The sequence below is a fragment of the Ylistrum balloti genome, unplaced genomic scaffold (genome assembly GCF_031769215.1).
Source record: "Ylistrum balloti isolate Yb309-2 unplaced genomic scaffold, AGI_CSIRO_Ybal_v1 Utg371640, whole genome shotgun sequence".
Classification (NCBI taxonomy): Eukaryota; Metazoa; Mollusca; class Bivalvia; order Pectinida; family Pectinidae; genus Ylistrum; species Ylistrum balloti.
Genome location: NW_026782834.1, coordinates 216,604 through 233,531, shown reverse-complemented (window position 1 = coordinate 233,531; position 16,928 = coordinate 216,604). Strand labels below are relative to the sequence as shown.

General features: G+C 33.0%; 1 protein-coding gene across 1 annotated transcript in view; it reads left to right on the top strand.

The window, feature by feature from the left end:
- LOC132563208 (uncharacterized) overlaps positions 1-9,076 on the top strand; it is a 92,550-nt gene extending 83,474 nt beyond the window's left edge. The window contains exons 9-10 of the mRNA XM_060227960.1: positions 3,815-3,889; positions 4,559-9,076. Of these exons, the coding sequence (XP_060083943.1) occupies positions 3,815-3,889; positions 4,559-4,567 (84 nt within the window). The 3' untranslated portion in view covers positions 4,568-9,076. The remainder of the gene's footprint in view (positions 1-3,814; positions 3,890-4,558) is intronic.
- Positions 9,077-16,928: the final 7,852 nt, after the last annotated feature.

The window sequence follows — 16,928 nt, the reverse complement described above, 5'->3', positions numbered from 1 at the left end:
CTTCTGGTTCTAGGTAATAGAAGTGTTTGTAAATTTTTTGCGCTCAGAATTATTTCTAATGATAGATGGATCAACTGCTTATTAAGTTAATTAAGCTGATCATCTGTAATTTGAAATGTTGGCAATTTTGTAAAATGTGCCATATGTTATTTATAGTTGTAACAAAGAATCTGTCCAAGCTTTACGCGGTTGGTGGTGAATGAGTTGTCTCCCTTACTGATCAATAATGTGACATACAGTGTATTAGATGATATCTGGTAGTGCCCTATCACCACTGATTGGATTTCTCTTAACCCAAACTGGACAGTGGATAGTAACAGAAGTCTTCATTATTTCCATTGATGGAATGGTTGCTAGAAATACTTTGTTAACTAAATGATAGATGATTTTTTTTCTGATAAGGATAGAGGGGTTTGTATGAGGAGCTGATAAGAGTGTTAGGAGTCAGTCAATATGAGGAGCAATTTCTTAAATCCTGAGTGATCCATTATCACTTATACATTAGATGGTTCCTTATCAGTGCTGAAGCAATAATAGTGTCTATCTAGTAGTGTGGTCAGGAAGCTGACACTGTGGTCAGTACTGCCAACTATAATTATAGAGACCTCCCTCTACAACCACAGATTAAGTTTTAGATTACATTTAACACCTCACAGTAGGTCTCCCCTTGTTTTAGCCAAATCTTAACTGATCCATTGCTTTGTTATTTCAACTTTGCTAATTACATTTCCACTAATTATTTTTAATTAGCTTTACCTCATCTGGATCAATTATGTATCAACTATAATGAACTTATTTGGATAACTTTACACAGATCGAAGATAAACAAACAAATGTATTTGAAAAACGACAAAGGGAGGATTATTAATATTAATTGCTAGAAAAAACAGTTAACTGATTTATTAATAGATTAAATTTCTTCGAAAGGGCTGTTATCATCTGCATAGTGTTTTTAGCATTTTTTTCATACTTGACGAGGTACATATTCTGTACCTATATTTATTAGAGTCATCAGATAATCCAATCGATGTGAAAATGGTTGTTCTCATTTAAAATTATCAAAATTTCTTTCAATAGGAAGCTAAACATGATGAGCAAATGTCTTTTAGAAAGAGATAATTATTGATAATGCGACAATGTACAGGTATTACATTAACAGGGCAATGTTTGCAATGTTTGTAATCAGCCAGGGTGATTTATAGTTGTGGTAACTGTCATGCAATGTAACCAGAGACTAACAGATAGAAGGATACTATGTATGCTGAATAAGTGTGGCTTTCATAATATCTAATTAGTGACATAATTTAAGAGGAATATGACATTTTCCCCTATTGTTCTTTAAACAACAACATTGAATTACCACCTGGAACTTTAGTCCCGCATTTCTATATTTTGAAGATAATTATTTTCTGTATGAAAAATTAGATAAACTAAATAGTCCTGAGTCTCTATATATTGTATGAATCATGCAATACAGCAACACCTTCATAAAATTCTACCATCAGCTGTTACAGTTAATCTATTTATAGAAATACATGTAGTTTCCATCTGATTTTTTTTTAAAGAAAAAAATGAATTTTATATTGTGTATTTACGGGAGTCGATTGACTTATGGCATAGCTTGTGCCTTTTAGGAGGGAGTACAGGTGACTTAACAGCTTATGTAATATATGTTAGATAGTATGAATGACTGACGACACAGTTTTGTGTCCTTCACACTTTATAGGGAGTCTTATCAACTGATAACACAGCTTGTGTTTATTATTGGGGAGTATGAATGATTGTGTTGATAGCCTGTGTGATATGTACTAAGTAGTTGGATTCTTCTTTGATGCCATATTTACTGTTGATTTGATCCCTGTCTATCAGCTAATGTTTGTGATTCTTGTTGTTATCATTGTCACACATGTTAATGTTCTCTTCATTTGTTTTAATGTGAATAATCAATTAAAAATAAACTTCAATTGAATATTCCTGCATTAGCATTATCTATACATCAAGCTCAGTAATATTTCCTTGCAAACAAAGATAATATGATACCACATGGGCATTTCTTAACTTCTCAAAGTTCCATTTCATTATAATTCACAGACATTTTAGGAGGGAATGCTTTCCTTTACAGAAATATGATATTTTTTTTACCCTTTATGTTCATGCTAGAGATATCTATAAATATCTAAAACAGTGAAAATCTGGGAGAAAACAGTGCATACATAGTGAAATAAAACTGGAAAAAAAAGTAAAAAATGCATGTTCTTTAAAGTAATGATAGTTCAATTTTTTATGAGTTACATATTGCTCAGTATTGTATTTGAGTGTATGGTATACAAATAATGAAGTATATAAATGATGCTATTTTGAAAATTAAGTGTCTTTGTGTAAGAAAGAAAATGATTTAGGAGCAGATAATTTCGAAAAATTAAATTATTGTATGAAAAAGAAGTAGTCTTCAGTAAGTAGTATGTTGTTCACTGGAAGTAATATACAAGTATATGAAGGAGTGTCTCGTAATATGTAGAAAGTAATATAAAGCCAACAGGAAGTAGTATATATTGCACAAGAAATCAGTATCTAGACCAAAGAAAATAGATTTAGTCCACAGGAAGTAATATATAGCCAACAGGAAGTAGTATATATTTCACAAGAAATCAGTATCTAGACCAAAGGAAATAGATTTAGTGACAGGAAGTAATATTTAGCCAACAGGAAGTAGTATCTATTGCACAAGAAATCAGTATTTAGTCCAAAGGAAGTAGATTTAGTCCACAGGAAGTAATATATTATCCATATTACATTTTTAATAGTGTCTAGTCAACAGAAGTAATATGAAGACTACAGAAAGTATATTATTAAATCCAGAGGATAAAGTCCCCCATCCTCAGGAAGTAGTATCTAGTCCACGGAAAGTAGTATATGTCTTAATTAAGTCACTTAGAAGTTGTGTGTAACTCAACTTGAATTAGTATCTAATTTATAGGTAGTATTCCACAGGAAGTAATATTTAGTCTACAGGAAGTGATATGTAATCCAGAGAAAGTGATAAGTAGTCCACAGGAATGGTATCTTGTCTAACTAGAAGGGACTTCTATCAACAATATGAGACAATGTTGGGTATACAACAAGAAATATGTAGCCCATATAAAATTGTGTATCTGAATTATTCATTCCACACAAAATATCATTTAGCCCATAGGAAGTATTATTTAGCCCAACAGAGGATAAATTATCTTATCTACAGTACATTTAATTCAGTTGGATGTAGTTGTCAAGTGTAATCCTCAGAAAGAAGTATGATCAAGTTATTTCAACGCTAATGGAAGTAGGATCTCAGTTTAATTGACTTGTAACCGACAGGAATTAGTACGTAGATCACATCTCAGTACAAAATTATATCTTGCCCATGTTAAATTATGTGACAAAACATGCCCTGCTTCAGATTTCAACTTTTGTTTGTTAACATCCAGTATCTGAACAGTGAAACAATGATCCTATACAATTATATCTACATCACTGCATGTGGGTTTGGCACACAAAATCCAGAGATTTAAAGCATAGGTCTGATAAAGAAGACCGTGAGATATGAAAAGTAGTTATGACAGATGATACAGAAGTTTGACGCAGAAAATCTGATGATTTCACAAGTAGTGCTGATACCGATTTGACCTAGACATCTTAGAGATCTGACATTTAGGCACAGAAATTCATCTAGAGAATTGACATTTAGGTCTGATACAGAAGATTAAGAAATTTTACATTTAGGTCCGTCACAAAACTAGAGCATTAGTCATGAAAGTTTTTTTTTTGTATTCCACAGGGACAAGAGCAGGTAGAAGAGGGGTTTGGACATCTAGCTACACCGTCTCCGAGTGGCTGGATCTGGTGCACACAGGTAAGACACTAATAATGGATTTGAAGTAATGATAAACAACTATGAGTAGGGTTGGCTGGCTGAAGATGTGAAAATTGAAATTATGAAAATTTAAGTCACTAAATAAAAAAGTATTTTCTGTTGGTTTTTTTTCATATGAGAAATAATTTTATATGCAATCGCATTTTTACTACCAGAATTTCTTGGCCCCATCAATTTTATTGGGGGGCAAGGGAGGCATGTATTTATATCTTTAAAGAATTTTTCTAGCTTTGATAAACTTTTAAATGAAATAATTATTTTTCAGTAAAGGTTACCATAAGGAAAAAAAAAACCAATCCAACCATATGGTGTCATTTTATGTATACATCATTACAGTTTTAAAGCAATTTCAAGTATTGTGAAACAAAATTAAAAAGAATGATTGACCTATTGGGTCACACCATTCCTCTACCAGTCCTGCATCACCTGAATGATGTGGCCGTCCGTGAAATGTTATGACATGTATCAATATAACAGTTGAATGCCTTGTAAGGGGAAACAACTCTAAAGCATAAAAATCTCAGGAATATTGCTTTCTATATATAAGGGAGATAACTGGTACTCGAAGTTGCATGTTGAACAGCATTCAATCTTAACTTAACATTGAGCCATGTCACCTACAATATCCATCTTCTTTTCTCTTCGCAGCCTCCTTAGAAAGCAGTCTTTGACTTGACTACATTGTCACAGCACACTAAGTGTTCATTGATCATCCTGCACAGCAGAAATTCTCAGGACTACGACTGTCACCGTCATGGCGATATTTGTCTACACTTAGTCCCACCTAGTATTATGAGGGTTTAGTGCCTTACACAGAAGAAATCCCGAATATCATGTGATTCATGCCATAACTACCTGAACATGGTTATTATAGTATCTTGTTTCTTATTTTTGTCACATTCTTTTCATACAGAGCATAAAAGGAATTGTTTGACAGATGTAAATATTACGATTGTCAATGTTAGTATATTAGGGTATTTGTTCAACTTTATCATTGTCTCCTGCATGTTAGTTACGGAATTCACAAATTTTGAAATAATTTTATAAATATTGTACTTCTAGAGTTTGTTAATTAGGACTGAAACACCTCCCAATCAGGAAGTAGTCCATTACTGTTATCATTGTCTAGATTGTTAAAGTTCTTTTAGTTTAAAAACAGAAATTTAAGTGTTGCTCAGGTGAAATTTGTTATATCTGTAATCAGAATTGGAAACAGGTACATACCTCAGCTTATATCATCTCTTAGTTTGGAGCAAATGTTTAGTGGTTGCCTGTAGATAATTGTAGATAATTATTACATTAAAGTTTCTAAATGCTTTCATGGACAAAAACACTTTATTAATGTGATACTAAATAGGAGAACACAAACACATAACAAACATGTTTCTGATAGACTCTACATTTTATGTGGTTTGGCCTTATTTGTTTGATCTTATATACAATTCCTTATGATATCACAATACAATACAGTTCTTACATACCATTTACCATCATACACTGTTTATATTGAATTCTCAACTTTGGGAGTTTCTTGATTATCTGAACCTGACTCAATGAAGAAGCGAAAAATTTCCTTATTCACAGCTTCACATGCACTGGTGCACACTGTTATCATAGCATGTAGTGTGTCAACAGTAACACTTTGTTTAGATTCATTTTACAACCAATTCACAGTCAAGGTCAAAATGACAAAGGGACCAACATTTTTATTGAGAATTACAATGTATGGACAGATATAGTCAATTAAAAAAAAAAAAATCAGTTTAGAAACATATAAATATATATAGTGTTAGGGTTAATTCTTGTTCACTCGTTATTACACAGTAGAAATAGAATAGTTTGAAATAATTCATTAACTTGGTCTTAATATTTAAAGTACAGAAAGTAACTTGTAGTGCCAATGATATTTTCATAAGAGGGAAAATGTGGTGAAATGTAAAATTAACAGAACACTCTATGAAGAGAAGCTGTTTCATTTTATAACCTAGATGTATCAGATTTTAAATATGTTTTTGCAAAAATATCACATTATAATTAGATATAGCTCTCTTATTTAGATACATTCAGGTCTGTTGTTTTATACCAAGTCAATATAAGATAAGCTGGCAATAAAAAATGTGATCAAAGTACAGAAAGGGTGTTGATGTCAAAGTGCACAATAGAAAACAAATTAGATTACATAGCCAGATTCATGGAACATGATAAAATGGAAATATTTATATAAACAATGTGACGTCAATTCAGTCAGGTAAAATCGCTGTTACATGTATGTGCTAATGTTTGTACATATAGATTGAAAAGCTTCTGGTCCTCTAATATCTGACTATTACGGATGACGGGGCCAATATCAGGCTAACCTGATAAAATCAGATGAGTTTGTGACACTGAAAACACCAATCGTTCTATAATATATTTACCTAACTGAAAAGGGATGTTTTCACATTGTCTTAGATATAAGGATTGAAACCCTTTAGAATGATTGTTGTAATTTTGAATTTAGTATTTCTGATTATTACTATTAAGAGGTGACATCCTGGATAATTCAGAAACTATGTTTTAGATTATGTAGTTGTAATAAATGGTAAAATTTTTATCTAAGATGTTATAACTGTTGTTCCAATGTCACTCTGTACAAAATACTTTCATAGATTCGAAGGATAAGGGAAGATAATCCAACCACAGGAGAGATCCCATAACCAAATTTAATGTAGAATTAGTAGTATTAGATGTAATTCAAAATGTTCAGAATTGTTCATGAACTTCAGGATCAGCTTTTGTATATTTCCATGAAAAAAATTCAGGATAATTTGAACTTGATATTGAAGATTTTATGATTTTTGTTGTTGGGATATAATATTTGTGATTTCATTAGTGACGGAGTTCTAAGAATGAAGTTGTATCAATAGATATATGTATTGGTAACAACTCTGAAACAAGTTTGCTGATGTAGGTGTATAACCTATCCTCTTAGCTACCTTGCTAAGGGTCTGCTTTAGAAAATGCAATGCCTTGTCATGATCTCCTATTCAGGGGCTTTTAAAGGGAGATAATGCATATGTTCGTCTATAATACTCACTATGCATTGATACCATATCAGAAAGGCATTATTGAATATAAGTTTGTCACTTTATCCAGAAGTATATAAATTGCAGTACAGATTTGTTTTATATTGTGGTTGTTAGATTGTTAATGAAAAATAAAATCAGCACATGTTAGAAACATAAGTGTAAAGTAACGATAGTTTCTTTGGCCAACTGTGTTATTTCTTTGTTTTGTTGTATTTTTTATTCTTTGATCATATCATTATTTGTTGCAAAAGGTACAGAAAAAAAAAAGAAATAAATTTCAATTTTTCAAATGTTAACATCTAAGTTAATAAGTATTCTGTCAGACATTTTTATATGGCTAATTGACAGGATGTGAATATTAATTACAATATTGGAGTCAATATTTGATATAATATGTTTTTGTATTGATCATGTATGTTTTGTATTAGTGATACTTGTTTTGTAAATCCTTACCTTTGGTATATGTGCAATTTGATTACTTATCTAAAATGTTTAGAAAGTAAAGTTTTCAAGTGCAAACTTCACTCTAGTCAGTCATTTTTAAATGCATTTTTTACAAAAATCATATGTGGAAGCAAAGTGAATTTGTTCCTTACGTGATCAGCTTCATGACTTTTGTCTTAAAAATATCAATTTATTATTTGAAAATTATAGCAATGTAAAATTTTGCAACGTCAAAAGAATTTGTAAAGATAAATTGTATGTATGATTATTAATTTTGTAGGTGGCAGTAACTTGTTCATTCTTGATAAATTTTAAATTCTTTAAAGTACATCAATGCAATATCGAAGTAGGCATCTTCAGTCATGTTTGTATGTACATTTATTTATTTCAGTTAATATTTGAATAATTTATTTATACAATTTAGAACTTTTGTTTTTATTTCTGGTCATACATATATAAGACTATTCCCTCCTATTGTGTATGGATGAGATATCACCTGTATGAGACCGTTTCCAGTGTTATCTGGTAGAAGTGATTTTGTGTTTTATGTAGGAGGAGTTGTTGAGAAATATTAATATGTATATTGTGAAAAGTTGTGATTTTCTATTCTAGCACTGTCCTATTATCATTGAACCACTTAGCAGAAAAGTATAGAATATCTCATTAGATTTTCCCATTTATATATGAAATACAAAGTTACCATACCATGATGTCTTGTCATATTTAACATTACAAAACATTTCTTGTTAGTTTTTTCATCTCTCTTGAATAAAATCATCTGATGCTTGGGACCAATATGGTGTCACCACATTATTTCAATTTGAAATATAAATTAGAGGTACAGTCCTTTCCGTTCTGACTTACTTACAGCCTAAGTCTTGTGAAATTAATCAGTGCACATCCATTTTAAAACACAAAGTTCTGTGTGTGTGTTGTACGGGTAAATATGTCCAGCAATGGTTTATACCATCATGGTATGGTAAACTTATTTCTTTTCTCATGAGACTTGGCTTGATGGAGGATTTTGTTTGCTGTAAATTTTTAGAAAAAAATGTTGATCACGCTGCAAAAGTTAAGTTTTCATCAGTGTAAAATTTCAGGTAAATTAATGATTTCATATTGAAGATAAAACTACTGTAAACAATCTGTCTTTCTGGTGAGGTTTATTTCTCGTGGCTTTCATGTTGAAATTTAATTGATGCATGTTAATAGTGGCCAATTAATACGAGGATGATAAACAATAATAATAATGGTAGCATAATAGAGTCTGTTTTTTTTTTAAAGTAAATAGTTGCAAAATGGTTGTAATGCGATGCTGATATCATGAAAGTTTGTTGTCAAAAAAGAAAGATGGCTTACAATGTAAAGGATCTGATTAAGAGGTAAGCCCAATCTTCTTCTTGCGGTATATTGTTGTAAAAGTTGTGAACTACAGTAGTAGGGATAATTATTTGAAAGAGATGTAAACTTTCACCTGGGTGTAATAAATAAAGTGTAAGTATTATCATGATTTCTACAGCAAACAAAATCTCCATTTACCAAGTTTGTTCATCTATTTTGCTGTGATTTTGTAAATTTTAGAGTTTATATCAACTATATATATATCCCTAATGTTATTTGTACATTATCCATATTATTATGACAAAGTTCATCACACAATATCTATATATATAAAGATATATATATATATTGGTTAATTAATTCCTGTTTACAGTAATTAGTTATACATGGTGAAGTGGTCAAATAAAATGTTGTTGGAATTTACAATGTCTTCTTTAATTCTTTTGGTCACTGGATACTCGGTATTCTGTGAAGTCTTTTTCATCATTCCAAAATGAATGAGATTGTCCTCTCTATCTTGCCAAACTAATTGTTAGCTCATCTGTCTTAAACTTAATCTGAAAATAAACCAATTTACCTTGAAGCACATTTGGCAGAAGAGATAGTCAAAATTTGTTCATAAAAAAATCATTATTAGTTCCTTAGGGACAGGCAGGCTAGACCCAAAAATGATAAAACATCTCTTATGTTACATGTTGGACAGCTTTGATATTTTATTTCTATTGTGTCGTGGGAATATAAATATACAGTTGCGGAAATCAGTTCCTTTGTTTGATAAATGAGACCATGCAAGATCAGGATTCAGAGGACAACATTAGTGATATAGTCATTGCTGGAGATGAGGAAGACACTTGCCATGGTTGTCAACTAGGTCTGACAAAGGTCATAACATGAAAATTTTGATACTTCTACTGATAACTCCACATATATATATATCATTGTTTGACATGATGATCGTTGGATCTTTGATAACCTCTCCCCTTTGACACTAACTTTCCTTGAGAATATCCCCATGGAAATAGTTCAGGTTTCCCCTATACGAACATAATGAATGAAAACTGTAACTTATGCTACAATATAGATAGATACCGATATCAATCACAACAGCCCCGGAGTTTAGGATTCTCAGAAAGAAGCCAAGAGGGCAAAACCATTCGACAAATTGAAAATTATAAACGCCGAGTCTTTTGTGATGGATATATCTATCTGATTTGTTCTACTTCTCAATCGCCTTGCATACCCTTAGGGTATCCAGCTGAGGAGTGAAGGAAACAACAACCCATGCTAATAGGATGAACAGCCCTATACCAGAATTCTCTTATGCTACACTATATATATATCCTGTATACTGGGTAGTCATTTTTTACCATGTAGCAAAGTTTGTAATTTGTGGTGTTCAGGATCAAATCTCTGCATACTTGTTGACCCTTTCTATTCAGGAGGGCCCATTAGACATCAATTTTAGGATACATATGATTTAAGGTACATAAAGTTGGTCAGAAGGTAGTTTTCATGCACATTTCTAATGTGTTAAGTTTTGATCGCATGCAATATCCAAATGGAAATTCAAAAATGTCAGAACTTTGTGCTATATTTCATTTTAGTGGATAGAATTCTAGATTCAACTCTCAAGAGATAAGATCTTGAATCAAAAATCTTAATTATAAGTCTTGGGTTCCATTCTTGGTGACTGGATTCACTGAATTAGTAACCTGAAGATTCAATGCTCAGGTGGTGGAGTGCTGATCCAAGAATGTTATAAGTCCGGGGTTCCGTTCCTGGTGAGTGGATCACTGAACCAGTAATCTGAAGTCCTAGGTTCAATGCTCAGGTGTTGGAGTACTAAACCAAGAACATTTAAATTTTGGATAAATAATATAATTTGGCCTGTAGATATGCACAAGTCTTCTGATGATATTTGTAAGAGTTGTCTCCCTTCGTCCATAAACTGGATATTTTATGCTAATAGTAAATAATACAATTAAAATCAATTCATGCAATGCAACAATACCCCAACTTGCTTTGTAAATAAAATCTATTAAGTCTTTCTATCTGATTGATAAGTAATTTGTAATTCATGTAGTAAAACAATATCGAGTCTATTCAACATTAGAATGCCCGTTTCAGTCAAACATTCATCAGATCAGACTTTAATACATCACGTCAGAGGGCGCTTGTATTTCATTCTTGAACACAATTGTGTGCTGACGACCTACTTCATTTACCTGTCTGTAAACTGCAACATTTAAGGTAAGCATATTTGCATACATGGTTGATTAAAACAATGTATTGACAACATGAAGCAATGCATCGCGTAATTGGCAACATATCGAGGTAGGCATAACAGGTGTTGCAAGTTGGGAATCGTCGGTTGCAGTCAGTCACTGAAAGAAAATCCGGCAAATGCCTGAATGTTTCTCAACTTGACATCGAGTGCTTACAGAAACGCATCTTACACGCTTTTGCATTTGTCTATGAAATTATTAGTGCAAGAAAGAGTAGTGTAACTTCGTAAGACAATTCTAACGTATTTGGTAAATGTGAAGTCAAGTAGTTGTTTCAATGAGTCATTCTTGCAACATTTGGAAATCCCACTGGGAGATATCACACGTTTGTAACAGAAGGTATCTTATTTAATTATACATCAAACATTCAGCGAAAAATATTCACGAGTTATGCCTCCAAATGTAGCTCTATCTTGAAGATGATCTTGTTCAGAAAAAAACTAAATTGCAATAATTAATCTAAGATGTTTTGCAAAACTAAAACATTCGACTTTCTGAGGAAGTTCCCAATCTGTGTAACACGGAGTGCTTAAATTATATTTAGTTAATGACAGAAACATGAGTAGTATTATTCTAGTGGGTGTCGAACCTGCAATCCAACTTCCAAGTCAACTTCTTTGCTTAGGATGCTTTTTTGAAAAACAGAATTTCCTCTAGCTCAAGCAAGAGAGCTAGTATAATCCCCAATATACATGCATTTATATTAAATCTGCCAACTTAATATGTAATACATAAGGTTATAACATGTGTGGCAGATTTTAATTGTACATAGGACTGGTTGACCATAAGTTTCTTGCTAGAGGAAATTTCTCTTTAGCTGAGTGATTGAGTGTCCAACTAGTGACCAGGTGGTCGCAGGTGTTATCTGAGGTGGAAGCACGCTATTATGTTTCCTGTTACACATATATGTCATATGCAATAAATTGTTAACTAATAAAACTGCTTTTTTACATACAATTTCCATGACAAAAACGGAATCTGGGTTGGTCTACATAACCAATGTACTCTCATGGTCAAGTAAACAAACCATTGCTTATACATTGTCCAGGGCACAGCCCTGTAAGTATATTGTCCACAACACAAACTAGTAGTTATGTGGACAAGTACACAATTCAGTACTTATATTTCAAGGCACACAACCCAGAAGTATTATGGTCCAATACACAGACCATAGGTTATGTCGTCCAATGCGCAACCCTGTAGTTACATGTTCCAGTACACAACACTGTAGTTACATGGTCAAGTAAACAACCCAGTGCCTGCATGGTTCAGTACTCAACCCAGTAATTATGTAGTCCAGTACACAACCCAGTAGTATTATGGTCCAATACACAGACCATAGGCTATGTCGTCTAATGCACAACCCTGTAGTTGCATGGTCCAGTACACAACCCTGTAGTTACATGGTCCAGTACACAACCCTGTAATTATGTAGTCCAGTACACAACCCTGTAGTAATTTGGTCAGTACACAACCCTGTAGTTACATGGTCCAGTACACAACCCGGTAGTTACATGGTCAGTACACAACCCTGTAATTACATGGTCCAGTACACAGCCCTGTAGTTACATGGTTCAGTACACAACCCAGTAGTTACATATTTCAGTACACAACCCTGTAGTTATATGGTCAGTACACAACCCTGTAGTTACATGGTCCAGTACACAATCCTGTAGTTACATGGTCCAGTACACAGCACTGTAGTTACATGGTTCAGTACACAACCCAGTAGTTACATGGTCCAGTACAAAATCCTGTAGTTACATGGTCCAGTACACAACCCTGTAGATACATGGTCCAGTACAAAACCCTGTAGTTACATTGTCCAGTACTAAACCCTGTAGCTACATGGTCCAGTACACAGCTCTGTAGTTACATTGTCCAGTACACAACACTGTAGTTACATGGTCCAGTACACAACCCTGTAGTTACATGGTCCAGTACACAACCCTCTAGTTACATGGTCCAGTTCACAACCCTGTAGTTACATGGCCCTGTATACAAATTATAGTTACATGGCCCTGTACACAACCCTCTAGTTACATGGTCCAGTACACAACCCTGTAGTTACATGGTCCAGTACACAACACTGTAGTTACATGGTCCAGTACACTGTAGTTACATGGTCCAGTACAGAACCCTGTAGTTACATGGTCAGTACACAACCCTGTAGTTACATGGTAAAGTACACTGTAGTTACATGGTCCAGTACACAACCCTGTAGTTACATGGTCCAGTACACAACCCTGTAGTTACATGGTCCAGTACACAACACTGTAGTTACATGGTCCAGTAGACAACCCTGTAGTTATATGGTCCAGTACACAACCCTATAGTTACATGGTCCAGTACACAATCCTGTAGTTACATGGTCCAGTACACAACCCTCTAGTCAAATGGTCCAGTACACAATCCTGTAGTTACATGGCCCAGTACACAAATTGTAAATACATGGTCCAGTACACAACCCTCTAGTTACATGGTCCAGTACACAACCCTGTAGTTACATGGTCCAGTACATCACCCTGTAGTTACATGGTCCAGTACACAACCCTGTAGTTATATGGTCCAGTACACAACCCTGTAGTTATATGGTCCAGTACACAACCCTGTAATTATATGGTCCAGTACACAACCCTTTAGTTACATGGTCCAGTACACAACCCTGTAGTTATATGGTCCAGTACACAACCCTTTAGTTACATGGTTCAGTACACAACCCTCTAGTTACATGATCTATGGTCCAGCACTGTCCAGTAGTAGGTGTAAAGCATTTTCTTCAGTTTGGTTTTTTATATTCAATAGATTTTCCTTATCACAACTAAAATGTGATGTTTCAATGACTACGTTTTTTCTTTCAACAATTCCATCAAACAAATGACCTGCAAATTAAAGGGTACATGTGCTGTGTTGTACTTCAAAATGATAATAAAATGATCTATGTACACTAAAGTAGAGAATAAAGTATGAATAGAATTTAGTAAAAAACAGATTGAAAATAGTCCACTCACACGTTAGGTGGTTGAAGTATTCAGTATGAATTAACTTCAGTTATTATTATTTGGGACCTGGTATAAGGTATTATTTATGGTGAAAACAATTAGAATGAGAAGAAGCAACATAAGAAAAACTTTGGGAAGTTCATGCACCTAAAATACAGACAGTATTGAAATCATGTCAAAGTGCAGGTGTTGTGTGTAATTTCACACAAGACTGTGCCTCAAATATGAAGGAGATAAAGTACAAAAAAATTCAATGCCCATGTCATTGATAGCATCAGCATTTTAGCACATAATGCATAAACTTTACAACAAAATCCTATCAAAATCAGACATGACCTGGTTTAGTTATGCCTTAGAGAGTCAGCTGAAAAGAACATACTAGTAGGTGGAAAATTAAAGACGGATGGAGAGTAAAAATAGACTTTGAAGAAAGTATAGATCATTGACCTTGAGCAATGGATACAAATGAAATGTGAACTATCAGAACTTGAAAGACTTGGTAGATACCAAAAAGAAGGACAAAAGGACACATTTAAATACAGTGGAAATCTCATAATATCACATTGGTTAAAGTCAGTTTGTGTTTAATATCATATGTACTTGAAACAGTTTTTTTATACTGCAAATTTAAGGAAACATTGGTTTTTCTTTCTATTGTTTCCTTGGTTTCATAGATAATCACCTCTTAATTTTTATAAGAACTTCCTTGGCAGTAAAAAGAATTGCAGTCTGAAGAATATATGATATTAACAGGAAAGTGATATAAACAGATTTCTAGGACAAAACAAAGATACCAGAGTATTCAAAGAGTTGTTAAAAGTGTGTGGTGGACAAAATACAAAAATAGGCATTATAAGATTGATAAAGAGGGGAAAATACAAGACATATACTATGTACAATGCCATGAAGGAAAGTCATCCCCTTCTTATCTGTCTTAAGTATTCTGAGACTTAAGAGGAAAATTTCAGAAATATAAAAAAAATTAATAGATGAAACGAAATTAAGATTGAGGCGAAATTCAAAAAAGGTCATTCAGAGTGAAACAACACTGGAGAAAGATATTCTCAAGAATAAAAACTGGGTACATCAAACTAAAATGAAAATGTTTGAAAGGAAAATAAAATGTAATAACAGCAAAATTAGCTATATAGCATATCATATCTGATGGTCAAGACCTATTGTATGTGAGTAAATTAACAAATATTAACATCAGAAAAACTATTAAAAAGGCTTTAATTTATTATATAGTGGGAACATGACAACATCTGTTACTTATTGTTTGAAATCCACATATACATATATTTATATGTATATATATATATTTATATATTCAGTCTTAGAATGTTTGATTTCTGAAATTTATCACAAGCTTGCCATTACAAGGACAGATTTTATTTCTTAATAAGTAAACATAAAAAGTAATGACTTATATGGTTGATTTTTTTCATACCTCTGGTTTTACAAATAAATGAGAATGTTTGCATATGCTGTTCAATAAAAAGTAATTAAGAAAGTCAATGATTTAATTTACTAAATGGAAGGATTATTAACTGGAATTTGAAAAGATTTGTTACGATTGTTGAAAGGAACATGTGACTATGTATGTTGAGAAGATCTGTAAGAGTTGTCCCATCTTAGATAGTAGTTGTAAACACAAGCACTTCTCCACACACACATACACACATGTGCATACAAGCATACCATATTTGAGGAAGATTGGTGGGCTCTGGTTTGTATCAAGGATTAGGCATCGCTAAACAGGTAAATCATTAGAACTCAGTATTAATTTAACCATTGGTTACTTGGTGGTTACACTGGGTGATCTGTGCGTAATTAAACATATCTTGTCTGCAGAAAAATGTGAGCACAAAGAGGGCCGTTACTGTTGGTACATGCCCTGCAGTCGGGCTGATAGCAACAACACGAATATTTTATCAGAGATCTCCAATAGCTGGCCTCTGTAGTCAGTTGTGCTACTCACAACCACCTTGTATGCTAAACATTGGCTTTGTGTTGGATGAGAAACCATTTTCAGTTGAATATTCTATCCATGCCAGCTGATGTGTGTTGTTGGTTTGTGTCACAGTTAGGGTCTACTGTTATTGTGTGAAGAGAGAGATAGGTTGTTGATCTCATGTATGCTGGCAGTTAGTGGCTATGTAAATACATTGTGTGTGTCTATCACATGTAGTCTGAATCCTGTACTGTAACACAGGTATGTACTTACTGAAGTTAGGACAGAGTCAGTTTCAGACTATTGGTGTGTCTTATACTACAAGGTTTCTGGGTCCATGGACATAAATCAGTAATGTAATTTCAATAAATTTCCTGAATTTCAAAGAAATACTAGCTCTTTTAATTACTGCTAATGACAATAATTGAAAATGTGTGGCAGCTGATATTCAGTTAGTTCAAACTGTGAAAATGCAGTTAAATTGTTTTACCAATGAAAAGTTAAAATATTTCTTTCATTGAAGCAGATTCCTTAACCAAAATGATACTTAATATAATATGTTGCTATTTCAACTTTCAGTTCCATATTTAATTACATTACACTACTGTAACACTGTAGCAGTTACAAGGACCTTGCTTTATAAATAAAATTAATGTTAGTGTAAATACAACCAGCTTGTACCTATTATAAATACATATGGATTACATTTGACACTGATTAATGGTATATTTGACAGGTTAATGAATATAAAATCTAAAGCCTGTTTTCCTTTCCTATTTAATTTTGTACATCTATACATGTATATATAAGTAATAATGTTGGGTTTTTCTTATGGTAAAATGAAATTTTATCCAAGACGAAATAATAATTATAATGATTGGTACTTCAAGTAAGTATAGATATTAATCATGGTGATAAATTACA